At 33.1% G+C, this 27,839-nt stretch overlaps 3 protein-coding genes across 3 annotated transcripts; 1 reads left to right on the top strand and 2 right to left on the bottom strand.

Moving 5' to 3' along the window:
- Nucleotides 1-3,165: 3,165 nt before the first annotated feature.
- On the top strand, nt 3,166-7,720 carry LOC18038758 (caffeic acid 3-O-methyltransferase). The gene is made up of 3 exons (XM_006428461.2): nt 3,166-3,960; nt 4,308-4,372; nt 7,170-7,720. Exons 1-3 carry the CDS (start codon nt 3,255-3,257, stop codon nt 7,467-7,469), a joined length of 1,071 nt encoding a protein of 356 aa, XP_006428524.2. The 5' UTR covers nt 3,166-3,254; the 3' UTR covers nt 7,470-7,720.
- LOC18039625 (probable pectinesterase 15) lies at nt 7,455-10,394 on the bottom strand. Its single transcript, XM_006428459.2, has 5 exons — nt 10,017-10,394; nt 9,694-9,865; nt 9,183-9,389; nt 8,442-8,695; nt 7,455-8,180 (listed from the first exon to the last, which is right to left on the bottom strand). The coding sequence occupies exons 1-5, from the start codon at nt 10,283-10,285 to the stop codon at nt 7,973-7,975; spliced, it is 1,110 nt and encodes a 369-aa protein (XP_006428522.2). The 5' UTR covers nt 10,286-10,394; the 3' UTR covers nt 7,455-7,972.
- A 3,410-nt stretch (nt 10,395-13,804) lies between these two features.
- Nucleotides 13,805-24,673, bottom strand: LOC18039521. Its single transcript, XM_024181867.1, is given in 24 exon segments — nt 13,805-14,215; nt 14,300-14,440; nt 14,989-15,082; nt 15,163-15,219; nt 15,311-15,375; nt 16,157-16,399; nt 16,520-16,576; nt 16,685-16,742; nt 16,938-17,148; nt 19,422-19,588; nt 19,692-19,744; nt 19,826-19,885; nt 19,962-20,043; nt 20,138-20,230; nt 20,419-20,511; nt 20,750-20,845; nt 20,993-21,088; nt 22,729-22,843; nt 22,941-23,031; nt 23,033-23,078; nt 23,080-23,144; nt 23,250-23,327; nt 23,457-24,229; nt 24,324-24,673. Coding segments are annotated over 23 exon segments (2,949 nt in total). The 5' UTR covers nt 24,204-24,229; nt 24,324-24,673; the 3' UTR covers nt 13,805-14,074.
- Between the last annotated feature and the right edge of the window lie 3,166 nt (nt 24,674-27,839).

The raw sequence follows: 27,839 nt of genomic DNA, 5'->3' as shown, positions 1-27,839 counted from the left end.
AGCATAATTGAAGTACGTAACCGACCACATCAGCATGAAAAGAAGGGGTAAGGGGATGATGTTGGCCGCTTCTATGCAGGGACCCCAAAATCCCCGTACGATAAAAGGGCGCCCTTTTGAGAGCGCACACGGCAGCTAAACGAACTTTTTACGTATAGCATCCGGTTTTTGCAGCCAGTTGCTATATTAATTTATACAATAAAATTAATTTATTAAAATAAAAAATTATTGATCGTATTAATTAATTAATTAATTAATAATAATAATAATAAGAAAAAAATAAATACATTAAAAATGAAATAAGAAATTCTTTTTGTATAAATATTAAGAGAAAAAAATATAAAGTATAAGAGAAAAAAGACAAAAGTTTGTTTCATATTTTGTATGCTTTGTCTCATGTTCGAGTTTAAGAGTTCCATGCATTTTCTTTTATGTCTTATGGAATATATTCTAAATACTCCCACAATTTTCCTTTTTCTTTTGTTTCATGTTGGTGTCCATGTTTCATAGCTAAACATTTATAGTTTTATGATGTGTTTACTAAATTGGAATCTGAATGAATTAGAATCAAAATGGGTAGGAATAGAAATTAGCGGGAATGAGGATAGGGAATAGAAATCAGAATAAATTGTTTATGTGAACTATAGGAATTGGAATCGGAATGACCTGGATCGCCATTGATGTGTTTACTTTGTCTTAGAATCGGAATCAGAATCGGAATGATTTGGATTGCGACAAGTTACTAAAATATACTTAATAAACTATTATCATATTTATTATTTTATATTTCTATTATTGCGATTATTTATAAAAAAATTATTATTATTAATAATATATTAATTGTAAAAATTTTTATCATTAATAATAATAATAATAATAATAATAACAACAACAACAACAACAACAACTAACATTAATAAATTAAGTAATTAGAATAATTATATTAATTCATTGCAATATATTAATTAATTAATAATTATTATTATTCAATATATATTAATTAATTATTTCATTATTTAATATTGATAATAATAATAATAATAAATTCAAAATATATAAATTAATTAGAATAATTATATTAATGAATTAATTATAATAATATATTAATTAATTATAATAGTTTTTTATTGAGGATAAAATGGACATTTTTTATTTTATGGAGCAAAACGGTCATTCATGGTAACGGAAGATTGATTCCCACCATCACCATCCCGCTTGGGAATCAATCTCCCATTCCCCCTTTTTGAATTTGCGAATCCGATCTCAATTCCTGCTTTCATTTTGCGAAGCAAATGCTGTCAATAATTTTGATTTTGAATTCCTCAATTCGGGAAGTAAACACACCATTAGTGTTAGCATTCTATGTTTTATGTTTAATAGTACTCATGTTTGATGTCCATCGTTGCATATTTTGTTGAAATTTTGTGAAAAATAAAATCTAATTTTTTTTTTGGTTCAAAACATAACCAAAAATAGATCATAATATCCCACAAACAATTATAGATATTTTGTGAAATAAATAATAAGACTATTAAGTTTAAGTTGAAAAATATTTTATTGACGTACTAATTAAAATCTCATTTAATAATTGATATGGGAGAAAAAAATAAATTTGTATTATTATTTTTTATATTTAATGATAACAAGATATTACTCTTACATTTTTTTTAAAAATAAACTAATATAATATATGAATGAATATAAATATTGTTTGTATATTTTAAAAATAAATTTATTATTTAAATTGAGATTTGTTATTACTGTATAATAATAAAGATAAATTTTATAAGGGTACAATAGTCATTACACAATTATATATCCAATGCAAAGTTTTAAACTAATATCAGGGGCATTAGAGAGTAATTTTGAAAACTAAGGGATAAATCTAATTTTAATGTAAACGATAAGGGTGTGTAAAATTTCACTGATAAAGTTCTCCATTCGTTAGGTAATAACTAATTTAAAATTGTTATCAATTAATATCAACCGTTGGATTCCAATTACAAGTGGCTGCTTTAAACGAATGAATTGTCTTGAACCGGGCAGCTCACCGACACTGGCACTGGCACCGACACCGACACCAAGAGACCAGTTGTGATTCACATTTCGAAATTGGCAGTTTGGCACCACACGATTGCGTAACTTTTATAACCGCTCAAGTTTCAACAAATTATTTTTAAATTAATTAAAAAAAGGAAAAGGAAAAGGAAAAGGAAAAGGAAAAGAAAAATACAGAGATTGGAAATTTTGTTTTTGAAATTAAAAAAAAAAAAAAGAGAAAAGAAATGAAAAAGTTAGTGTTAAAAAAAGAAAAGGACAATTCAAAAAGCCTTTAAAAAAAAAGAAGAAAAGGACAATTCAAAAAGCTTTTAACGCATATAAGCTTTATCATTCGTATAAAATAGGTCTTATCCTTTTGCTTGGCTGGCATGGTGCTGCGAAATCAAAGGTCAGTAAGCAGTAATGGAAGATAACGAGCGCAGAGATGGCGGGAAGAAGGCGAGACTGGCCATAACGGAGCGGGCCAACATGATTAGTGTTCCCATGTCTCTAAACGCTGCCATCCGTCTCCACGTGCCGTATGCCATCTGGCAAGGTAGGGCCAGCACCCCTTTCTCCGCCTCCTGAATTGATTACTATAAATAATATTAAATAAAATAAAAATAATTAATATTAAAAATTATATTTTTATTTTTTAATACTCACTATTAATTATTTTATTTTACTTAATTTTTTTTTAAAATTAAATATAACAATAAACCTACAACTAAAAAATATTAAATGAAATGAAAATAAATAATATTAAATAATATTTTTATATAAAAAATAATATTAAAAATTAATTTTTAAATAAAATATATAATATTAAAATAAATTTTATGTTTCAAGACTCATTCTACTAATTAAATAAAATAAAATTTTAAACAATTTAAATTTATGTGTTAAAAATTTTAATTTTTAATATTTTTATGTTTTTAATAAGTATCAGAAAATATAATATTAAATATTTAAATAAACGAATCATTACTCTTAAATTTATCTTTTTCATTGAATCGCATGATCAAGAATTGAAACCATAAAAAAACACGTGGTACTTACAACTGTTGCAAAGTCGTTGAGTCCTTTAAAAAAAAAAAGAAAAGGACAAGTCAAAAAGCCTTTAACGCATATGAGCTTTATCCTGCGTATAAAATAGGTCTTATCTTTTCGCTTGGCCGGCATGGTGCTGCGAAATCAAAGGTCAGTAAGCAGTAATGGAAGATAACGAGTGCAGAGATGGCGGGAAGAAGGTAAGACTGGCCATAATGGAGCTGGCCAACATGATAAGTGTTCCCATGTCTCTAACCGCTGCCATCCGTCTCCACGTACCGGATGCCATCTGGCAAGGTGGGGCCAATACCCCTCTCTCCGCCTCCCAGATCTTGACACGTATCCTCCCATCCGGCGGTGGGGACGCCGAGAACTTGCAACGTATCCTCCGCTTGCTCACCAGCTACGGCGTGTTCTCGGAGCATCGCGAGTTTGGAGGCGAAAGGAAGTACAGCCTCACCGAGATCGGGAAATCCCTCGTTACTGATGCCGAGGGTCTATCGTACGCGCCCTACGTGCTCCAGCATCACCAGGACGCGCTTATGAGCGCGTGGCCTTTGGTGCACGAGGCCGTTCTGGACCCAACTATTGAGCCATTTGTGAAAGTCCATGGCGAGCCGGCATATAGTTATTATGGGAAGAAGCCTGAAATGAACGGCTTGATGCGAAAAGCCATGTCGGGAGTGTCCGTGCCGTTCATGACGTCCGTTTTGGACGGTTACGATGGGTTCAAAGGTGTGAAGCGATTGGTTGATGTGGGTGGGAGTGCAGGTGATTGCCTGAGGATGATATTACAGAAACATCCTTTTATATGTGAAGGGATCAATTTTGATTTGCCTGAGGTTGTTGCCGAAGCTCCAAGTATCCCTGGTGAGAAATCAGCTCAACGCCACTATCATCATTTTCTTTTTCTATTATTATTATTATTATTATTATTACTACTACTACTACTAATTGGATTAATTTCAAATTAACTCCTGAATTGATTATTTTTAAGTAATCTCTTTATTTTTGGAAATTTTAATTTAACTTTATTTTTGTTAATCATACTAAAAAATTTCATCAACCCATTTTCATTTTTTTTATATTTTGAATAAAAATGAGATAGTTTAAATTTTTTTAAAATAAGAGATTTATTTTTTTAAAAAAAAATAATTTACGAGGAATAATATGAAATTTACCCTAAGTTATTCTTAATCAATCAAATAATTCTGTAGGAGTGACCCATATTGGTGGGGACATGTTTAAGTCCATTCCTGCCGCTGATGCTATCTTTATGAAGGTACATCATTTCTAATTTCTGCTTTTTGATTTGTAATATTATTCTTTTATATTGCATCTTAAACATTCCTGTTAGTTATGTTATAGTTTTTGGAGAACTGTTTAAGCCACCCTTATCAAAACCTAAAATTAGTAAAAGCTCTCGGTTCATGAGGACTGATTTGAACTTATCAACCTGGCAATTGAAACTAAGGCCTGATTGCTAATGTTGTAAATTTTTAAATAATTGTTATTAGTTGCCGTAGAAATAATCAGCTGTAAAGAAAATCAATTAAACATTTGGTAAAATTTATTTTTAAAAGCTTAAAAACAGCTCAGTGTGTTTAGTAAATTTAACTGCCTTAAGAATATAAATAACTGAATTAGACATAATGTTAAATAAAATTTTATTTGTACATTTACAAACATGTATATAAAATTCTTTTATTGTGTATGTATAATAATTGATAACTAAAATAAATATTTTATATTATTAAGTTTATTTGTTTTTATTTTGTTACCTCAATATAATTGGTAATAAATATAATCTCTTTAAAATTAATAATTTTTATTTTCTAATTAATAAGGATAATTTTGAATTTTTATAATATATATTTGTACTAGGGTATATATGAAATCGTATTAAATTAAAAACTGATTCTTAAAATTAGATTTTGAAAAATTACTCTCTCGCCGCTTTTCAAATCTACCGTGAGATGAGGTGATTTTGTCAAAAATGTTTTTTAAAAAATTCATTAAATATCAAAATTTGCTTTTAACTTTTTAAATCACTTTTGAACTTCTCAAAGCAATCCTAAACAGGCCCTATGAATGTTACTAACTACGCGTAACTTCCAAGCTTCTATCTAATCCGGCTTTTGGCAACTTAAAATAATAATTATGTATACAATATAGAGTACTCTATGAACTGGCAGTGGTAAGTGCCTACTGATGGTTAATGAGTAAGCAAGATATCATTGTACCGTTTTTTCCATCCTTTGTACCTTTTGATTTTGATTTTTAATTTTTTTTAAACCTTAGCAACTATCTAGGATAGTTTCTGATTTTTCACTTAAATTCTTTTGTCAACATAAAGCCGAAAGACTTTAAGTAAGCAAACGTCAACATGAAAGTTGGGAGGGATTTTATTTTGGGTGGTCATACAAGCTAGTAGCCCTTTGCTTTTTTGGTATTGTTTTCTACCTACCAATGACTTGGATTGGTTTGTGAGACGGTGAAAATTGTTTTAATGGAACTTACAATACAGAGTACTCTATGAACTGGCAGTGGTAAGTGCCTACTGATGGTTAATGAGTAAGCAAGATATCATTGTACCGTTTTTTCCATCCTTTGTACATCTTGATTTTGATTTTCTATTTTTTTAAGCCTTAGCAACTATCTAGGATAGTTTCTGATTTTTCACTTAAATTCTTTTGTAAACATTAAGCCGAAAGACTTTAGGTAAGCACGCGTCAACATGAAAGTTGGGAGGGATTTTATTTTTGGGTGGTCATACAAGCTAGTAGCCCTTTGCGTTTTTGGTATTTTTTTCTTCCTACCAATGACTTGGATTGGTTCGTGAGACGGTGAAAATTGTTTTAATGGAACTTACAATACAGAGTACTCTATGAACTGGCAGTGGTAAGTGCCTACTGATGGTTAATGACTAAGCAAGATATCATTGTACCGTTTTTTCCATTCTTTGTACATTTTGATTTTGATTTTCAATTTTTTTAAGCCTTAGCAACTATCTAGGATAGTTTCTGATTTTTCACTTAAATTCTTTTGTAAACATTAAGCCGAAAGACTTTAGGTAAGCACGCGTCAACATGAAAGTTGGGAGGGATTTTATTTTGGGTGGTCATACAAGCTAGTAGCCCTTTGCTTTTTTGGTATTTTTTTCTTCCTACCAATGACTTGGATTGGTTCATGAGACGGTGAAAATTGTTTTAGTGGAACTTACAATACAGAGTACTCCATGAACTGGCAGTGGTAAGTGCCTACTGATGGTTAATGAGTAAGCAAGATATCATTGTACCGTTTTTTCCATCCTTTGTACCTTTTGATTTTGATTTTTAATTTTTTTTAAACCTTAGCAACTATCTGGGATAGTTTCTGATTTTTCACTTAAATTCTTTTGTCAACATTAAGCCGAAAGACCTTAGGTAAGCACATGTCAACATGAAAGTTGGGAGTGATTTTATTTTGGGTGGTCGTACAAGCTAGTAGCCCTTTGCTTTTTTGGTATTTTTTTCTACCTACCAATGACTTGGATTGGTTCGTAAGACGGTGAAAATTGTTTTAATGGAACTTACAATACAGATTACTCTACGAACTGGCAGTGGTAAGTGCCTACTGATAGTTAATTAGTAAGCAAGATATCATTGTACTGTTTTTTCCATCCTTTGTTCCTTTTGATTTTGATTTTTAATTTTTTTTAACCTTTGCAACCATCTAGGATAGTTTCTGATTTTTCACTTAAATTCTTTTGTCAACATAAAGCTGAAAGACTTTATATAAGCAGACGTCAACATGAAAGTTGGGAGGGATTTTATTTTGGGTGGTCATGCTTTTTTGGTATTTTTTTTCTACCTACCAATGACTTGGATTGGTTCGGTGAAAATTGTTTTAGTGGAACTTAAAATGAGCCCAAGTCACAAACTTTGGAATGATATATGCTGGCTGTAATTCCTTGTAAACTGTATATGTAAAGAGACAGGTGAATAGGTAGTTATCAGTTATGTTGTCAAATAGCTCTCGAAATACTCTTCTTTTGATCTTTCTATTTTCTTTTTCTGTTGTACTATGACATGTTGCAGTGGGTTTTAACTACATGGACTGACGATGAATGCAAGCTGATAATGGAGAACTGTTACAAGGCTCTTCCGGCAGGAGGAAAACTGATTGCTTGTGAGCCCGTGCTGCCTGATGATTCAAACGAGAGTCAGAGGACGCGTGCTCTCTTAGAAGGGGACATTTTTGTAATGACCATCTACAGGGCCAAAGGTAAACACAGGACTGAACAAGAGTTTAAGCAACTTGGTCTCTCTGCTGGTTTTCCACACTTGAGAGCTTTTTATGTCGATTATTTTCACACTCTTCTTGAGTTCCAAAAGTAATTTTAGTTTCTGGATCCTTAAAAGACTTGGGGAATATTTGTGATGGACTGTGGTTGCCTAGGATGGAATAACTTGCTATGAATTATAAATGTTGAGTAGGCGGTTAGCGCTAGCTGCCTACCAAAAAAAAAAAAGAAACGATTTATCATTAACATAAATTATTGAGCTCATATTTCATAGACATGTATTTTGTATATTGAGCTCACTCCATTGAACTCATATCTCATAGATATGTATTTCTTTTTCCTTTGTCGTTTGCTTTCTTTCTTTTTAGTAAATTTAATTTCCTACTACAGTAACTTACAGCATCAAAGTCATTATTTTTATTATGAGAAAAAGCGGAAAAAACCTGCCATAGGCCGTAACGTAATTTCATTTCTTGAATTGTAATTGATAATAGCTGTAATTTCGTTTCTTGGACGGTAAATGATAATAGCTAGCCGCCATTTGTACAAGAATTGAGCTAATATTGCCTAAGTCTCATGTGTATGTAAATTACAATGTCAGTAAGTGCGAGTGAATGTCCTGTCCCCATTTTCGGAAAAACCAAACAAAATGTCTTGATGGTGATGAAGCCATTCATCTCCATCAATGTACGAAATGTTCATGTATGGAGCTGCTTCATATTGCATTAGCTGCTTTCCAAATGAGGCTCTGTAACTGTAATTGGCTCCAGGTCCCAGACAATCGTACTCTCCAAAGAACACTGTCCTATAAAATCAAAGTAATTAAGCATACACGTGTATCAATTAATTGTTCCTAAGCATCGACGTTCGCACTTTATAAAGTGTAAAAATGATAAAAAGTTCTTTTAAAATATTATACAATGAGTAAAAATGATAAAAAGTTCTTTTAAAATATTATACAATGAGGAGTAAAAAGCGAACATCCGCACTACCTAAAAATGACTCGTGTATCAATATTCAAGATTTTCGTAACTCAGAGAAAAGATAAATTAAGCAAATTACATACAAGTCTCTGGAGGGATCTTGCCAGTCATTCCATCCATCTGAAGAAACAACATCAGCCATGTATGTTTTAGAGAACACAACAGCTGCACAAACACCCCAGGCTCTCCCAAGCCAAACTCTTCCGGTTCCATCAATTTGACAGTTTACGAACGAAAATCCTGTTTCCTCGCTCATTGATTGCCTCCCTTGAGCTGTTATTGACCCACTTACCATCCCATCTGGGACTTGCTCTGCAATCGAATTTATGGTACAGTCCTGCATGCAGGCCATTCAAAATTTAATTATTCATTTCGTTCAAGAGCCTTTGGTTCTGTCCAATCATTGCTCTTTATTCATCCACTACTAGTCACGTGCATATGAATATTAACTCGATTGATTGAGATAGCACGTTGAATGTGCATAGATTTGCTACTTGTCTATGATTTTCTTTAAAGGGTGGAAACATCACAAAAAAAAAAAAAAAAATGGGGCTAGACATTCTCTCATCTGGAGGGAGATGGATGTCAGGAGGAGCAAGATTTTTTAGTTCCTAATTTTCTATGATTTTCTTTATTAACTAAATGCTAACTTGAGTATCGGAGTTTCTTTGACAAAAATAGAAGGTCAGTTCTTGTAATTCTAAGAACTTGAAAATGAAGGATTATAAACTTAACATTTTCTAGAGATGGAAGGATTTGACTGCCTTCAGTTTGAATAAAGAGAACGTGACTCTACCATTACGCTCGACAAATGATAATGGTACCTCATAGAGCGATCTAGCATTTCCGAAAATGAAATCGATAGACCCTTGTATGAAACAATCTTTGAAGTAGTGCCTTCCATGATCATCATAAAGCGTGTCTTGAGCTCCATAAAATCCACAGTTGTAAAATGCAGCTTGATCACCACCTATTCTTAGTGCAACGGCCTGTCCTCCAACGTCACCGGGGGATGGCCTTGGAGCTGTATTCTTAATTAATTCAAAAAAGTTAAAAAAAAAATTATTATAATCATGAATAATATAGAAATGTTCTAATCAAGGCGCCTTGACTATGTCAAAGTCAGGATCAAGTTAAAAAAAAAAAAAAAAACATACAGGTTTCAATGCAGTGTATTTTGTCATATAGTGTATTGAAGTATGTATTTTTTTATCTTTTAACTCATCCCTAATTAAGTTCCTGATTTAAAATCGAGTTAAAATAATTGTGGGAATAATCATGCTAAGCCAACCTCACCTCAGATAATAATAGAAATTAGATTACAATAATATTTACCATGAAGCTTATATTATAAGCTGTGAAGTTAGAAGCAAAGACGGCAACAGAAGAGCTATAAGCAGTGCCTCCAGTGGAATTTGCGGTGTCATTCCATTCTATTATAGTGTTGAGGTAACCTCGACCTAGAAATATTAAATTTGTCTTATTTGCATTGACCACCACCTTCTCCCTGCCATGAAACTAAGCATGTTTCAGTTGGTGCAGATTTTCGAGCTATTCATATAAAATCTATTCGTATATATGTATATTGTAACAGCTTCATTTATTAAAATAATAATAATAATATCAATAATATTTATATACACACACACACATATGACCTGTAAGTAGCAGAATCAATTATGATGAGGGTTTTAGAAGGACTAAAACTTGGAACAGCATCGACAGCCTTTTGTACACTACTAAAATTGGCACAACCATGCAAGTCGACGGTCAAAATGAGAGAGACTCTGTAATGGTACACAAGCCATTTGTAATGGGATATTATCCTCAACCTCCAATTATTCTTATCACATTTAACTCGGTGGTGATGATGATGATGATGATGTCTTGTTACGAGAGATAGCAAGTCCTCCACAATCACCCTCATTATCAAAATTGGAATTTGAGTAAGGCTAATAATGGTTGTAGTTGTAGAGGAATGAGGAGGGATGGTAATAAAGAGAGAAAATATTATGGACAATAGGGAAACGGCAAATGCGAAAACCCAAAAGGAATTGCTTCTCATGGTTAGCAATGCCTCTCTCTCTCTCTCTCTCTGTAGGTACCATTCTATTAATTGTTGTTATGTTGTGTTATATTAATTATTTTCTTTTTTGGGTAGTAATAAAATCTGAGCGATGATTGTCGTGGGAGGTAAGAAATGTATGGGGGGTGTTAGTGTGATGTCTGTGCGTGCGTTGATGCTTTAGAAGTAATGCTAAAGACACTCAATAAGAGAAATATGATAGGGCAGCATGATGATGGAACATTATAATTATAAGGATTGCAAGATACACACGCAAAGCCAGTGCTAAGTGAGAGATGAGAGAAAGAGACTGATAACAAACATATCATGATTCATGAATTCATGGATTCATGATGAAAGCAGTCAAGTACAGTCCATAATTGAATATCTCAAAAGAAGAGATTTTGTTGATGATGAAAAGCCTCGAGATTATGGTTGTACATATGTCATCCTAACCTAATTTTAATCTGTTTTGTAGGCAAAAGTCGTAGGCGGTGGTGGTGGGGTGGTGGGGGGGGGGGGTGGGGGTTGGTTGTTATAGGCTTTTGCTTATTAAAGAACCAACAAAGCAACTCGGCTTTCTTTACCTGAACTTGGTGGATGCCCAAGGTCTTATTCATTTGCTTAGATTTGCAGTATAAACCTTTCTTTAGGTGATGTTGGGTTTGAAGAAATGGGAAGAAAGGTGAGGAGTGAAATGAAGCCGAGGGGAGGATAAAGAAACGGAAGAAAGGTGAATTGTGAAATTAAATTTTATTATTTGGTTTGATATGAAATTTTATCGAAAAAAATTATAAATTTTTTATTTGGATGAATTTACCCTTTGCTTTGAATACTAAACTATCAATATTAGTAATTAAATATAATTTAAGACGTGCATGTTTAAAACAATTCCGCTGACATAACCATTGCAAAAAAATAAAGTATTTTAAACATCATAATTTCATTAAATTTAAAATTTTCACATACCCGTTCAACTTTTGGTAATAGCTTCAGCCACAAAGTTACTAATTTTAGAATCACTAGGCTGTAGTTCAATAAACAGACGAGAAAAAAAATAACTCAGCCATAATTTTCTTGGCAACCAAACAAAAACATAACTCAACAAATCAAACAAAATCAACGTATCAACAACTCAATATTGCAATTCTAAAAAAAAATACAAAATTTACCTTTGTTTTTATCTTACTCTTCTTATCTTAAGATGAATTGACGGTAGCGACACTGAAAATGGGAGAGAAAATCGAAGATGGACCATTGGTTAGAGAGAAACTATGAGATAATGAAATATTAAGGTTTCTACTTTTAAATTTTAGGTAATGATTAAAATGAAAATTTTAAAATTTTATGAAATTACACTCGACAATTTAGACATTTTTAAGTTATGGAATCAGAATCTCTACCTTTTCAAAAAAGAAAATGAATTTCTTACTACGGCAAATTTTGAATTCCAATAAAGATTAATTTCCGGTTAATTTATTTCAACCAAACCAAAAAAATAAGTAAATAAAATTAATAAGGATTTTAAATTCACCTCCTTTTCCTCCCTCCTCCCTTATCAACCAAACATGGCCTTAGCGCATTTGCTTTTTTTGCCTGCTAAAATCCTATGTCATTTATAATGGTTTGGGCATCTCAAATTTTATTTTCTTAAAACGAGCCACATTGTTTACTTGTGGCTTCACTTGGGTTGATAGATGTTCTCTTGATAACAATTTCCTGGCAACATTTATATTCGACTGATTGAAAATCCCAACGTATTTAGAACAAACTACGTAGGTCAAAATACTTTTATATTTTTTCTGTGAAATAAGTTCAAAAATCAAAATATTCAGGTTTAGATATCATCAATCATTTTCCTTCTTGAACGGTAACAAAATGAAATATATCTTTTAAAAATTAAGAGTAAAGTAAGACTTTTGACCCCTTCAAAATTCTTCATTAAATTTAAAAGTGCTAAAATTTTTACCTTCACAATTATTTGTAGTTGTGGAAAACTTGATAGTATGGATCAATTTTAGAGCCGGCATGGGTACCTAAAAAGGCACTCTAATGCCCAAGTTAATGTTTATCTAAGACTAAAGAAGAAAAAATTGGAAAAAGATGAATTTTTTTCATTGAATGGACAGTGTCCTCATAATGGCCAAAGACCTTTTCTTTCTTAAAGATCGACTTCTATTTATACATGATAGGTGACGTGAATTTAGGATTTTGCCTTAAATCCTATCCCTAATGACATGTATCACCCGTTGTTGCTTTACACGTAGACGTGAGTTTGACTGTGGAAAAACATACAAATTTATTACATATTTGTTTGTTTCCCTATTCTTATGACTTTGAGCGTGTTTTCTACAAGCCGTAAATTTTGGAATAAGTATGAGTCCAATTCTTCCTTGTCATTTTTTATAAGTTCCTTAGAATTTTATGTTTGGTATTATTTTGTCCGGAATAATTCCTTTTATATCTAGAAGAATGGACACATGGTGTCATACAGTCACGCTCCTCCACTCTTTGACAAAATGCCATTGCAGGTACTACCATTGACGTCAAGGATCTTCTCAAAGACGAAAAGCCGAGAGCAAGGAAGCAAACTCGCTCACTCACCGTTTGAGGTAAAATGAACCTACACAAATAAAAAAAAATTTTAATAGACACTAAATGATATCTGGATAATAATGTTTTTTACAATTATGATTTCAAAGAAGAGTGCAAATGTCTACCAGCAAGCTAGCGTTGCTTACTATCAGTTTAGCAGCACGTGTGGTTAGGGGTGGGCATTTTGGGTTTCAGCTCGACTATTTTAGGTTTCGGTTGGAGTTGCAACCTGTTTGGGTTCGAGAATTCAACTCAAATTAATTCAATTAAGTTCTGGTTAATTTCAAGTCACAATTCAATCTGGATAGAGATTTGGAGGAAATTGATTTTTTTTTATTAGATTTAGATTTCTTTAATTTTTTATATTTAAATGTATCTCATATTGGATTTTATTTTAACTCAAAATTGAATCTAAATATTCACAATCCAATTAATTTTTAAGATCAAACTGAACGAAACCAAAAATGGTTCAATTAAATTTCAGGTTCGGTTACGCGAACCAAACGCCCACCGCCTACATGCGAATTTAAAAGGAGGGGTACAAAATTTAAGTCCTGATCCGCAGCTCATCTAAGAATTACAGCATGACTTTACTTCAAGGGGAAAAGAAATTATCTAAGATCCACCAATCGGCGTACAGGCTCTCTTCAACTAGAAATATATCCACAAGATCAACTGAACCATGAATTAGCTTCCGTAAAAGGCACTTGAAAGCAACTGGACTTTCTTAAAGTAATCCGTTTGGTTGAGTGCCAAAAATAAATAATTTGACCAGAAATGACATCATTATTGGACCATCTAGAACTACATATAAATTCCGGTTATAAATACGAGGAAAAAGGGGTTTCAACATACAATCTTTATGCGATGCCTGTCGGAATTCCTAGAAAAATTACCAAGGAGATTTAAAAGCAACGACTGATTTTTCTAAATTGACACTCCAAAGAAAATGAACTTTTACATTTATGCAGAGCTACAATATCTAAAATCATATACATGCAATTAAATAACTACAGTGCAATTTGGTTTCCTGAACCCCAAAACCGCAGCAATCCTTCATCCCACTTCCACCCCACTAACGCATTCCGTTGAGTCAGTACTACTACTCCCAATTCGACAGGCAGGGACCCTTTTCTGTAGCATAGATGTTCCCTTGAAGGTGACCAACTGAGAACACCGCTTTCTGTATATGCTAAGCTGAATAGATGTGATCTCAGTGTCAGAGAACAGATGCACAGCCCGAAATACGTAAGCATACATAAAAATTCATCAACGACATACCAGTTCTGGATCTATCTTCTTGAAACCAAATTTATCTGTCCATATCGATTCTGCTTCTTCGGCTGCTGGGAGTACAATGCTCTTTACACGCAAGAACGACAGCAGCTTCTCGATGCAGGCGAACAGTAATTGAAAGTAGCCCTGATATATCAAATTGGTTAATATATTGCGCTGATGAAACAAATAGGTTGCAAAAGTGTTGTATGTCTGAGAATTATTTTAATAATTTCCTAAAGAAGAGTAAACCCAACATTATACAGAACTTTTTCCAGATGACCAAAGCCTCAACAAACAAATTGAAAAAAAAAAATTAAAACGTATGCAATCCAGAAGAGCATTAATACTCAAATAATATACATACATTTTTAAAATCTTTTCATTAATTTTAATCTATTCCTCAAGACCATAATTAAAAGACATTCTATTTGTCAAAACTCAAAATGTTCGATAGTATATGTAAACATCGTGAAGTCTTGTACATCCAGTGATGGTGAGAAATAGCATGATGCCCAAATGCTCATCAGTCCAATAGTTTTGAGGACAAGATTGCATAAAACATACAAAAATAATGTTAGAATACCGTACAACAGCCAGCTCAGTAGAAACATTAAAAATTATAGCAACTAGGAGAATACAAATCCTGCACTCTTTTCCTAACGCAACGGTCAATAGATGAGCAGTTATCTCACCTTGCCATGGTTGATTTTACTTGTTGCAACTAAAGGGAGTTCTGCAACTTCTTGTCCAAATACACGTAGTATTCCAGCTGATACAACAGATGAGCTGTAAAATTGGTGAAATAAGATGTCAACATTTATACAGATGCCTTATGCCTAGTTTAGTCATTAGAAACTATTTCTTACTTGACAGTCAATATCGCACAGTACATTCCCCCAAATTCTTGGCCCCTTAAATTCCTTCTGGGTGTGTGACAGAGATACATGAGTATAATTAACCAGACAAGAAATAGAAACAGAAAATGGGAAGAAAACAAAGTGATATTATGCTTACCCATAGACCATGGATGGAATAAGATCGCGTCCGCTTATTGAATCAACTATAGGGTCGAAGCAATCCTGTGGCACATATTCAGAAATTTCGGTCAAGTAACATACTATTGATCCTTTTATGCATAGTTCAAAACTATCTAGCAGAACTACATACTGGAGCTTATTCATGATGAACACCAAGTTACGAAGGCATATGGTCATTAATCTCATCGTTCTTAAAAGATGTAAAGGTTCTATGTAAGGAGTGATCGGTGTAGTCAGCAGGTGCCATGTCATTCATTGCGGTGCTACAGCTCTAAAAAGAAATCAAGACCAGCAACTCTCCTTTCCTTCTAAGTGAAATAACACCAAAACTATTTAGGGCAGACAGTTCAAACTGGTCTCACAGAAGACCAATTGTCAACAGGGTGTTCTACCACACACAGATATTTAGAATTGGTAAACAAATACATAAAAATCACCTGATGGTGCTTTAGAAATCTTGAAGACATAAATACACCTGATGTAGGTTCACAAATCTTAGAAGCTAGGACTGCACCGATATAATCGTAACCGCAGTACCTATGTTTCATGTTAAAGGGAAAACTAGTACTCCATTTGTCTAAAAATTAATTTCATCTTGGGATAAAAAGAAAAGTACAAAAACTAGACCCAATTACAAAAGGGACTCTTGAGTGTATATATATAATTAAAATCAACCAAGTTAGTACATTAGACTCAAATGTTATGAATAAAGACATCCTGATTGCAGATGGGTAAAACAATTGGCATTATCACCTTTATAAAAGTTGCAGCCATCAATCGCCACAAATTTTAAGTGCCTAGGTAAAGTACAACAAGTACTTACATGGAAGATTGCAACAGCTTGTGAAAGCAACAGCCGAGTTTCAGGAGTAGCTGCTTTTCCACTAAGAAGCCGCCATCTCACATCAATATCACTAACAGTCTCCAGACTGTTTCCAGCATACTTCTTGATAGCATTCAAATGAAACTCTGGGAGCTTCTCGGCTTCCTGAACCAGCAAATTCTGCAAAACAGAATTGATCCTACTGCAATCCATGCAGCAAAACCACTTCCCTTTGGGTAGTTCCTGTAAAGTCGGCGGCATAAGTATTACTAATTGGAGATTCATGTCCATTGTTTAGGACGCAGACATGAACACAATGCATTCCACATAAAAAGAAAAGACAAGAATCGCATATGCACACACCCTCAGATCTGCCATTTTATGCTTCTTCAAACACCCAACGTGAAATTCTCTCTCACACTGGCAGAACATTGGAAATATAAGAAGCATACAATTAGTCACAAGATTCTCAAAGCACCTGAGATCTCAAATGATATACAGAATGAAATGAGAGACATATAAGACTACCTGATCACAAAGTAGAATTGTGCGCGGACCAAATCCTGATTTGCTAAAATCACAACCTCTGGATAAATCGAAAAAAAAAAAAAATTTTAAGCAACAGCTAACTCAAAACAGACTTGTGGAGAAAAACGAGCATCATTACAAGGCAGCACAGACCAGCAAATATATTATGGTAACAAGGTAAAAACTGAATAATAAAGGTCATTACTCAATCAAATAGCTTCAGCAGAGTTCAGATTAGAACTGCAATAATCACCTGCATAACAAACATCCACTAAGTTCGGCTTCTAAGTTTTTGACAATTCGAATGCATCTCTTGGTTATCTGTTCTACAGAATCAACTCCAGAAACCCTTCCAGCTTCTACAGCATTAGCATCATGTTGCAGAAACCTTTTTCTCTCAAACATATTCTGGCAATATTTGCAGTACCAATCACCTTGTGGAATACTAGATAGAGATGCACATTCTGCATAAACCAGTATCTCATGCAATCAAGAACAGGTACGTCATAATCTAGAGAGGCAACTAAATATTCTGAGATAACACCACAGATCATTCAGATGGATTATTCAAAATACAAAACCTAAGTATAAATAAGAAAATAAGTGCGCAACTTGAGTAATATCAGAATTTAATCTTAAAAATTCAGAAAAATATGTAGAAGTACACGACTGCATGTGGGGAAACTATCAGGGCTAATTCACTCGACCCCCATTGTTTACAAACAAACATAAAAAAAGTCCACAAATTCTTATAAGGGATCAATCCCTCCCCAAACATTATACTTGGCCATTAAAATGAACATCTCACCATCATTGAACAGGGTAAGTACACTCTTGCCCAAATTTGAAATCCCTTAATAAAACGAAGGTTTTATATTATATCATATGACTTTCTTTAAAATATTTTAAAAGTAAAACCAGTCACCAACTCTAATCGCTTACACCGTTTTCTGTTATCAGTTGGGGTTCCCACCAATGTCATTTAAATCCTCAACAACCAATCTACTTAATTGCAGTAATGGCCTTCAAGATTCTGTTGTGCAGCAAAGGAAACCAGCGACAATATAACATACGCGTTAAACATCAGCGAGTTTTGGAACGTTGCTGCCATTAATCTATGCAACTGTTGTGGAAGTGCACCACCATCACTGCCGACATTATATGGTGGTCAGTTCTTTTTACTTTGTAAGCAAATGGGAATTTGAACACCAAAAACGTTTGCTAGGTTGAGTCGATTGACCGTAAGGATTTCAATGGTGTCAGTGGCAACCTTAACATACGACACAATGGCTGGCGGCAATAGATGATGGTGGTTGGTGGTGAGACGTATAATTTTTGCAATGATAAATAGAAAGCAATTAGAAATTACATAAATAAGAATTATAAAAAATTACATCTGCCCTTACCCCTAAAACAATTAATTTTTACAAATGGGACTAGCTGTTGAAGTGCAAGAGGATGCCATAACAAAAAGCAGGCAAAATTTTGATGCTTGAGGATAGATGACTGGGACAGGATGACAAAAACACTAAGTATCTAAACACAACCCATAGATAAGTAACAGCATACTTCAGCCCTCCCTTGCCCCTCCAGTGGTGGATCAAAAAAAAAGATTTACCAGGAACTAAATTACACAACAAGAAGATGTAAAAACTGAAATTTCATGGGTTTATGAGTTTATGGAGGTTATTTTAATAGATTTAACAGGGACTAAATTAAATAATAGTAAAACCACCCATGAGTTACCGTGGGCTTTTATAATTTTTGAAGTTTAAATTTTATGAGTCATAGGGGCTATTTTTATAAATTTACCAAGGGCTGTTTTAATAGATTTAACAGGAACTAATTAGAAACTTCAATAATTTTCTCTTTAATTATAAGAATTTATTTTCTCAAGGCCCCACTGGTCATGAGCTGGATCTGGCTCTGTTGCTACCATACAAATAGGGAGAGAGTACCAATTGCACAAATCTTTGAATTCAAAAAACAGCAGATCAGATGCAAGAAATGAAGATCACAGAACTGTAACCCACGCTGTACTGTTGATTAAAGTGAACAAGAATTCCTAAACTAGATATTTTACATAGATTTAACAACACAACGGAAACAATTACCAACCAGTTAGATAATTGGGCCACAAGTAACAAAATTGAGAGATAGTGGGACAAAGAGGGGAAAGAAGCTAAAACCAAATGATTACAACTACTCAAAACAATTTGTATGGTAGACAAATATCCTATTGTTCATTGATGGTTTCTTTCTGAATAAGAAGTGTGGTAACATGTTTAGAATCACTCGTTCGTTCTCAAAATCCCAGTATAACATAACTCTCTGACTGGACTAGATGATGAGCTGGTGCTCCATCTATAACATAAGGGACCATTTTCAGGGAAAATATATGCAGCATAAACATGTGCAGATTGTAGCCTAAGCAATAGTATGTAGAAATAAACAAAGCAACAAACTTATTAAATTACAAAACCTACATTGACAAAAAGTAAACTAAATGAAGTTTCAGCTAAAGGATTTGCTTTTAAACATGAATGAAATAACCAAAACCTAAATTTATTGAAAAGGAAAGTCCCTGTATTCGAGTACAAGGCTAGTTGGAAAAGGATCTGGGCCTACCCCAAGCATAACTAATCAGTTTAAAATATACCGTATAAACTTTAATATTATATAGATGTAAAGCAAACATCATAAATTTACTTCATAATCAATAGACTTCAGATTTCACCTTTGTGGAAGGCCCTTGGGCATCCATCACAAGGCAAAAGATTCCCACCATCTGCACAAATGGTGCACAAGTCATCATTATCTTTGCCAGGATACTGACGACCTTTAGAGAGAGATATAGCCAATTCATGGAGTGAGACTCCATTAGAAGTATAAATATGTGCATAACTGCCAAAGAGAACAAAGAAACAAACATCACTAAATTGAAAAATTTATCCCCAAAAAAAAAAATATTATTAAGAGAGCTGAAAATTTTTCAACAAACACTTACGGTTTTCTGCGAGAAGACCAACCTGCATGAGCTTCAAATTGTGAGGGGCTGACCTACATGTTATATCTAAAAAAGTCAACATCTCTAATAGTAAGGATAAAGAACAACGAAATTCAGGCAGCAACAGAAAGTACCTCACTATTGCAGCAATGGCAAATTATGCCCAAGCCATTCTTGTAACCCTCAAGCAATTTCTGCCCACAAAAAGTAAATCAATTAAACAAAACAAGAAATGAAAACACAAAAGTTTTTTATGATCTTTAGCTCAACCTGTCCACATGCATAATACCCTACTTCAGTTCCATCAGGCAATCCACTCTCATCAAAAACCAATTTATGCAACCTCTGATCTCTGAAGACAATAGAAATCCAACAAACAAGAGATTTTTTACCACAAATGGAAAGCAAAATACTTGAACCAAGAGATACAATAAAATGGTACCAACTTCGGGGTTATATTCCATCGACTCTTATTTGGGAAGGAGAGAGGCGGTGAAGCATTTTCGAATGGTTTTGAGATTAAAACTGTTTTCTTTGACCTGAAAAAGTACAGATTCACATCAAGAAAAAAGGGAATGCATATATCAACAAATACTCTATATTAACTGACATCTATTAAAATATATTCAACTAAAGAGATTTTTTTTTTTTTTTGGGCGTGCGTTGGGGGGGGGGGGGCGGCGGGGGCGGGAAGAACTTGAGCCAACAGCAAAAAAAGGCTACCCACTTTTTAGTTATTTTACATTGTCTCTGACTCTGGGAAGATTTATACACTGAAGTAACTGGGGTAGAATTTGCGATCAAACCCGGTCTTGATGAGCTGAAATCAATGCAGATAGAAGGGCATAAGAGACAAGATGAAATCCACCTACCAGATACATAACGAACTAAAAAACAAACAGAATATTGTAGTTGGGATTATGTCGTATAATCTTCCATAGTCTATCAACAAGAGAATGAAAGAGATTGGTGATTACTTGTGAGAAATGGAAACCGAATATTAAGCAAGACACATGTCACACCAAAAACAAACCAACAAGACATCAAAGGGTACTAACTTTCTCGTTAATTCCCATGGACTCCTAGTTTTTAAAAGATTACGAAGCGAAACACTTTTGGAGGACGACTTTGAAACTAGATCTGCTTCTAACAACCTGGAATAGCACAGAAACAAATAAAAATTACGTCAGGTATAAAAATGTTGATGTTTTCATAGACAAAACAACTAATTGAACCCTTTAAATGGAAAGCAAAAATCTTAAGAGCTATGAATGAACCAACAAGAACTCAAGAACACCAACTTTCTTGTTTTCTTCCTTTCGCGCTTATTATTCTGATAAGAAATACACATTGAATCATTTTCGGAGGACCTTGAAACCAACTTTGGTCCTGACGCCCTGAAAAACAAAAAAGTAGATTGAAGGTTTAAAGATGGTACCCGTATTAAAATATGATACATTAAAAACCCAGCTTCACTGCTCCAAAGCAGAAAGGTGTAACACCACAAGGCTTCAGATTATTGCAAGGAATCGAATCATAAGCGTACCACTTAGATCAGTATATTACTCAAATTCATTGTCACTTGATTGGTCTATACGTCTCTTTAAAAAAAAAAGTAAACAATATAAAAGTTCAAGGGAAGATGATGTTCAGAGTGAACTATGGCTAAAGGAACATTTAACACTATCCACATCAACATTGCACATGGACCAGATATGTAATCTAGTTCTCCCACAGTAATAGATCATGACAAGTACTCAACTGCTTCAATGACATTAGACATAATACTGTTTAAATATTATGGTTTGTAGAAAAAAGTCTGTCACAAATTTATTGCTTCAACGACTACGCATTTTCTCATCTTTTATTAACGAAATTGTGTCCAATTTCTTAGCATAAAGATCGAGTTGAAAGATTTTGGCAAAGCTTGTTTTGGAAGTTCCTTGCAGTTCATGAACTATTTCAGGGAATGTTTTATCAACTAGAAATAAACTGATTTTATTAACTTTGTAATTTCTCTTCTTTTATTATTAAAATTGATTCCAATTTCTTGTCAAAAAGATAGAAATAAAAGTATGTTGTACTTCAAGAGCTAATTTATGCATCTTCTATCAGCTGCATATGTTATTTCCACACAGTTCAACAAGTTTTCCCCTATTTCCCTCAGAGATTACCAAATTGCCCAAAAATTATTGATCAGTGACCAAAAAGAAACTCATCTAAAATCAACCAAGGCTCCACTTGCTAATTTCTATTATGGTGATGTGGCTTCTAAGCCACAGCTACTGCAAAATAATTTTGCCAAAAATACTAAAGGTGCAATAGATTTTTCATCAAATAACTACTGGATAAATCACCACAACACCTCAACAGCTAAACCAGGTGGATCCTCACTCTTTAATCTGTAATGCTGCAAAAGTAAACATGGCCTGAAATTCTTAATCAACAGCCCACTAGACACCACACCTCACTTCTTAACAATGAAGTATCATCACAACTTTCCAACGGAAGTTTTAGAAGTCATATATATAGATATATAAGCTAAAGAACACTTCAGACCTTTAGGCAAAGGAAGATTTTAGCACTAGTATTTTAAAAAACAAAATCTCAGTAAAAAAAAAAGGTACTTGAGATATCATTTCAGAGAGGGTACTTGAGATACAAATTTAAATGTGCAGTATTATTACTCATATTAAGATAATTAAAATCTAATTAATTATAATGTATCGTCAAAATATTATCAAAGTTCCTCAAATATTTGTTCATCCTGTAAGACAACAAAACAAATAATAAAATAGTAAGTCATGAAAGTATCTTAATGATATAATACAAAGCACCTCCTATTTCTACATATTTTCTAAATAACATTAAAAGATATCCTTCCTTGTCATGACCATACATTCACCAGTCAGACATGGACGAATATAACCATGTCCACAAGTGTGTAACTTGCCTTCTCAATATAAGTGACCTCCAAATCATAACAGAAGAGAAATCAACTACAATGCTGCACAAGTGACTATTAAAGTTTTCATACCTGATTCTTATACCAGTTGTATAAGTCATGGTGCCTTGTGGTTTTTTTGACTTTACACATGAATTGCATAGAGGCCCAGGCCCTGTCTTTCCAACACAGGTTATCGGGAAGGTCCCTAGTCATTGAAAATGAAAGCCATCAAGAAGGTCAATGTTTAATATTATCACGGCTCGAACTCACTTGCAATGAGTAAATAAATAACGCCTGCTCACCCTTGCATCTCACACAGGCAAATGATTTTTCCTCAGGCAAAGAACTAAGAGCACTTTGAAGAGTTGCTTTCCATATAGGCAGAGGAACACTTTCTGCTCGCCCTCATAACTTCCAGTAAGCTCTTCTCATTCTTCAACAATGTATTGTGATGCACGTCTATATTGCTTACAAGCATGAATCTCAAATTTGGATGGTGGAATAACCTACAGTAAGAAGGAAGAAGGCAGTTAACTAAGGCATTAATCAGTTCAAGAAAAAATTTTGGAAACTAAATAATGCTACCAAATATATAAATAAATAATACTCACTCTGCATCCATTGCACAAAGAACATGAACACAGAATTCCACCATCTCTAATTATGCCTCGGAGACCAGAAGCCTGAAACTACGGTGCAGCCAACGTTAAGCCTTAAACCATAAATTATGCAGCAAAACATCACTACATCTTGCAGAAAGAAAGAAAAACAATCAATTATAAGAATAAGAAATCAAAGAATAGGTATAAAGAATCAACCTTAATGCCACCCATGTAAACAACTGTTACCCCATCAAGCAAACCAGTCTCGAAAAGCTCAGTGACAGTCATTGGCTTCTTATTCAGAGAGATCTTTTTGGACATTTTCAATTCCAAGTTCTTTTTGGGACTTGTCAATGCACTTCCTTCAGCTATTGCCTCCACTTCTATTAGTGACATTGATTCATTTCCAAAACCTTCTGATTGGGTAACCAAAACCTCTACCGGCTCCACCTTGGGCTTCATCGCCGATGGTCGCTTAAGACATTTCTTATTCAAACCATTGCTCACCTCACTGCCTCCTTCCTTACGAGGAAAACACTCTACTTCACTAATAGGTTCCTCTTTACAAATTGGAGCTTTCTTACCCTTTACGGTTTCCTCAATCACATTTTCAACAGCTATTTGGACTAGTTGGTTCTCCTCTTCAACAACAGATTCCACGATCCCATTCTCATTAAGTACATTTTTTACCACCTTATTAATACGGCCCTCGTGGATTTTGCTATTAATTCTCTTATCAATAACATCATCCTCCAACAAATCATCAGAATTACTGAAGCGAGACCTTTTCACACGGCTATAAACAATAAAACCGTTCACCTTCGTAACTTTAAATCTCTTACATCTAACATTCTCACAAGCAGCTTTCACACAATCACTCGCCTGAATCCCAGCTTGGGGCAGAGACTGAGTCGAAGTCTCATCGAGTGAACCCGCCAGCTCATAATCTAGCTCTCGCTTCATGCCTCCGCAATCAAATCAGCAAAAACCTAAAAAAATTGAACAAACAAATATTTAATTACTCAGTCAAATTTGAGATTAAAGACCGACATTTTCTGAAATGAAAAATGAAAGCAAACGGACCGTCCACGGATAAAATGATATCAGATTAGGGACATTGCGAATTGTGAAGGAAACTGATTTGGGGGAAATGATAGACGGGGATCGGATTTGAAGACACTATGGTTAATTAGGGTTTGTTTAATTTGGGGAATTTTGAAAATTAAGTGAAAGAGGAAGAGAGTATTGGGAGGCGAAACGAAAGTGACCAAACTCTGAGAGAGAGAGAGAGTGTGTGTGTGATGGCTTAACTCTTAGCTGGAAGAGGGGCTAGTGGCAGAATCCGTAATTAACTGACTAAACCGAAATACGCTCATTCGAGCAAAGAACGGTGCAGGCGTTTCTGGGCCGACGTTGGTTTCACTGATGTGTTCATCCTTCGACACCCCAATAATTTCTCATAAAACCTCTCTTTAATTGAAAATTTCTAAATAACTAAAAACTAAGTTAATTCGTTTTTTTATTTTCATTGGAATTCAATTATACATTTAATAAATTATCATTTTAGCAATTTTTTTTATACCCAACTCATTTCATCATTTTATTTATATTTTAAATTTTAATTAAAGAATTTTTTGGAAAAAAATATGAAAATAAAAATTACATAATAAAAAAATAATTTAAGAATTTAGGATTTATATGTATTTATAAATAAAAACTTAGAATAATTGCTTTTTTTAGAGTAAAATATGAGAAGATTGTTAATTTATAAAATGGGTTTGTATTTTATAAATTAAATTGTAGGCATTTTAAGAAATAAATTTTAAAGGGGTGTTAAAAACTCCAGTCTTCACTGATGGCATAGCACTTCCTTCGGAATTTTCATTCTTTTGTTTTTTTTTTTCAAGAGGAGCATGGAATTCTACCTTACACCTATATATTAGCAAATTTCGTCCACTTTAGTGGATTATTTTTAGGTGAAATAACATACGCACACTTATTTAGAAATGACAAAATTATCAGTAAATCTGCCTAAATTCACATGTTGTGAATTTATTAATTTTGTAAAATTTTAATAAAAAATTACACTAAAAAATATTTTAAACGAAAGTTATTGGCAACCTAAGTACCTAATATAGATAATGTTGGGAATTGAGATACTGCAGCTTTTAAATTATAGTTTTGTAGAAAAAAAAAAGTTATAACTACAAAGCAAAAATTAATAATATATAATAAACATAAATTTTAAATAATAATTTTAATAAAATTATTAAAAACATAATAAATTTTCTCTCGTATAAATGAAAAATTATATCAATATATTTTTAAGTTACAGCAGTTAATATTTACTAAATAATTTAATACTATAATTTTTAAATTATAATTATTTATTCTCAATTTCAAACGCACTCGTCAACTTCTAAACGCTCTACAGCCCCACACCCGCACACCCACGATAGCCAAATAGCCAATGCTAGCCAACACCCTTTTCCGCTGACAACAACATGTTGTGTTGCCGCTGCCGCCGCCACTGATTTTGCGGCTGTTGATGTTGCTGTTGCCACCGCTGCTATCGCTACCTTTAATATTTGTCTAGTTCATCACTTTCGTCTCCCTTACTCATTGTCTCATCTCCTATTAAAATAGGTGTTCTCTTTACAGTTTCTATAAATTTAAGAAATTCATGGTTAATTTATTGCTATGGTCCACTATTATTAACTATTTGATTCTTTTTTAGTCAAACGACATATAAAATTTGACTATTGTAATAGAATAGAGCAATTTGTCGCGGCTGTTTAAATTAGTCATAAGTAATGCATGCACCGTAATTTCCGCATTAAAATATGGATATGAGTTTCAAGCAAAACAGCTTGCTCATTTAACTTAAAAACTCTTATATAAACCAATTAATCATGATAGCATACTTTTGGAACGAGATCGAATGAAATCAGTGAGCCGCAGTAAACAAATAAATATAGTAACAAATTTTTTTAGGAAACCCAAAATATATATATATATTGGGTACCATTGTGGGTTTAGTGATTATCAAAACCCACACCAAGTCCCTTTTAAAAAAAAAATCCACAACGAATTATAGGTGAATTTGATAATTTAAATTTTTTTACGGGTACAGATTTGATAATGACAAATCTGCAATAGATATTATCCATTATCATCTCTAAGTAACCCAAAAGTAAATTTAAAATTTTGACTTAATTTTGACAAACAAGTCAAAATTTTATTCATCTTTCATTTAATGCTTTGTGAAGTGAAAATAGTAAAAAATACGTCACATTTTCATCAATATGATAATGAATTATTAATATTAAGACAAATTCTGCGAGGAAAATAATGAAATCATATTTAAGAGATACAAAAGCCCAACTACCCAAAAAAATGAAAAAGGATAAATTTATAAAACAAGAGACACAAAGCTTGTACTTGTAAATTCACCACTCAATAAAATCTAGGCAATATAAGGTTCAAATTCATAACTCAAATTATACTATAAAATTACCCTCAAGTTGTCTAAACAGAAATCTTGGAAAATTCCTATGAGTGGGGGTGAGCACATGCGGGTTGGATCAGACTAACACTCAATTCAACCCAATACGATTTAAGATGAGTAGAAAGTATTCAATTTAATCTAATCGGTAAGAACTCAATTGTGAAATAGTTTTAGGTTAAGAACTCAATTGTGAAATAGTTTTAGGTTAAGTCGGGGTTATGTTATTAGTAGGTTTAAGCTTAATTGAAAAAAAAAATTACTTTTGCAAGAGGAGCACTTTTATAAGCTCTCATTTTATCACATCATATCCCAAATTAAAATAAAAATTTGGTGTTATTTAGTTGTTTAAATACAATCCATTTCATCCAAAGTTACCCACAACCTGTTTTTTCGTCATCTTCAATAGAACATCACTTTCTTAATACAAGAATAAATTCAATGGTGCCCCATAAACCCAAAATTCTCTTTGATAGATTATTGCAAATGAATCAATTCAATGGTGATTACTCTTGCTTTTGTGCCCCCTATTATTTAGAATGTGCACAAACCCAACTCATTAAGAGCTTTTTTATCCCAACGTGCTGTTTGGATTAGTTGTATACTTACTAAAAAAAGTGCTTTAATAATGTCAAAAGCTCATCTTTTTTTTTTTTTAACTTGAATAGCTTTTGAAGTTTACAACTAATTAAAAAAATTATTTTTATCGATTTCGAGCTTTTTAATAAGTTAAATATCCAAAAGGTTCATTATTTATTTCACAATTTTATTTAATTACTTTCATAATATAAATTTTAAAAAATTATATAATAAGTTAATTTTATGATTGCTCATAAAAGCTCACGATCACAACCAAACTATTAAAAACTTTATTATAAAAACTCTACTTGGAGATGGCACTAGCTAGTCTTATAAAAAAAAATTACATTGAATAATTGTTGTTCTTAAAGAAAACAATTACACGGATACAAGTGATATATTTATAATTTTAGTTTTTAAAATGAATTTTTTCAATGATTTGATCCCAGCGAGTTTAATAAATTAATAGTTTAGGTAAATAGTTAAATAAATTTTTAATTTTTTAACCCATAAAA

Source organism: Citrus clementina, unplaced genomic scaffold, assembly GCF_000493195.1.
Source record: "Citrus clementina cultivar Clemenules unplaced genomic scaffold, Citrus_clementina_v1.0 scaffold_6, whole genome shotgun sequence".
Lineage (NCBI taxonomy): Eukaryota > Viridiplantae > Streptophyta > Magnoliopsida > Sapindales > Rutaceae > Citrus > Citrus x clementina.
The sequence above is the reverse complement of the archived record's forward strand: the minus strand, read 5'-3'. Positions and strand labels throughout refer to the sequence as shown.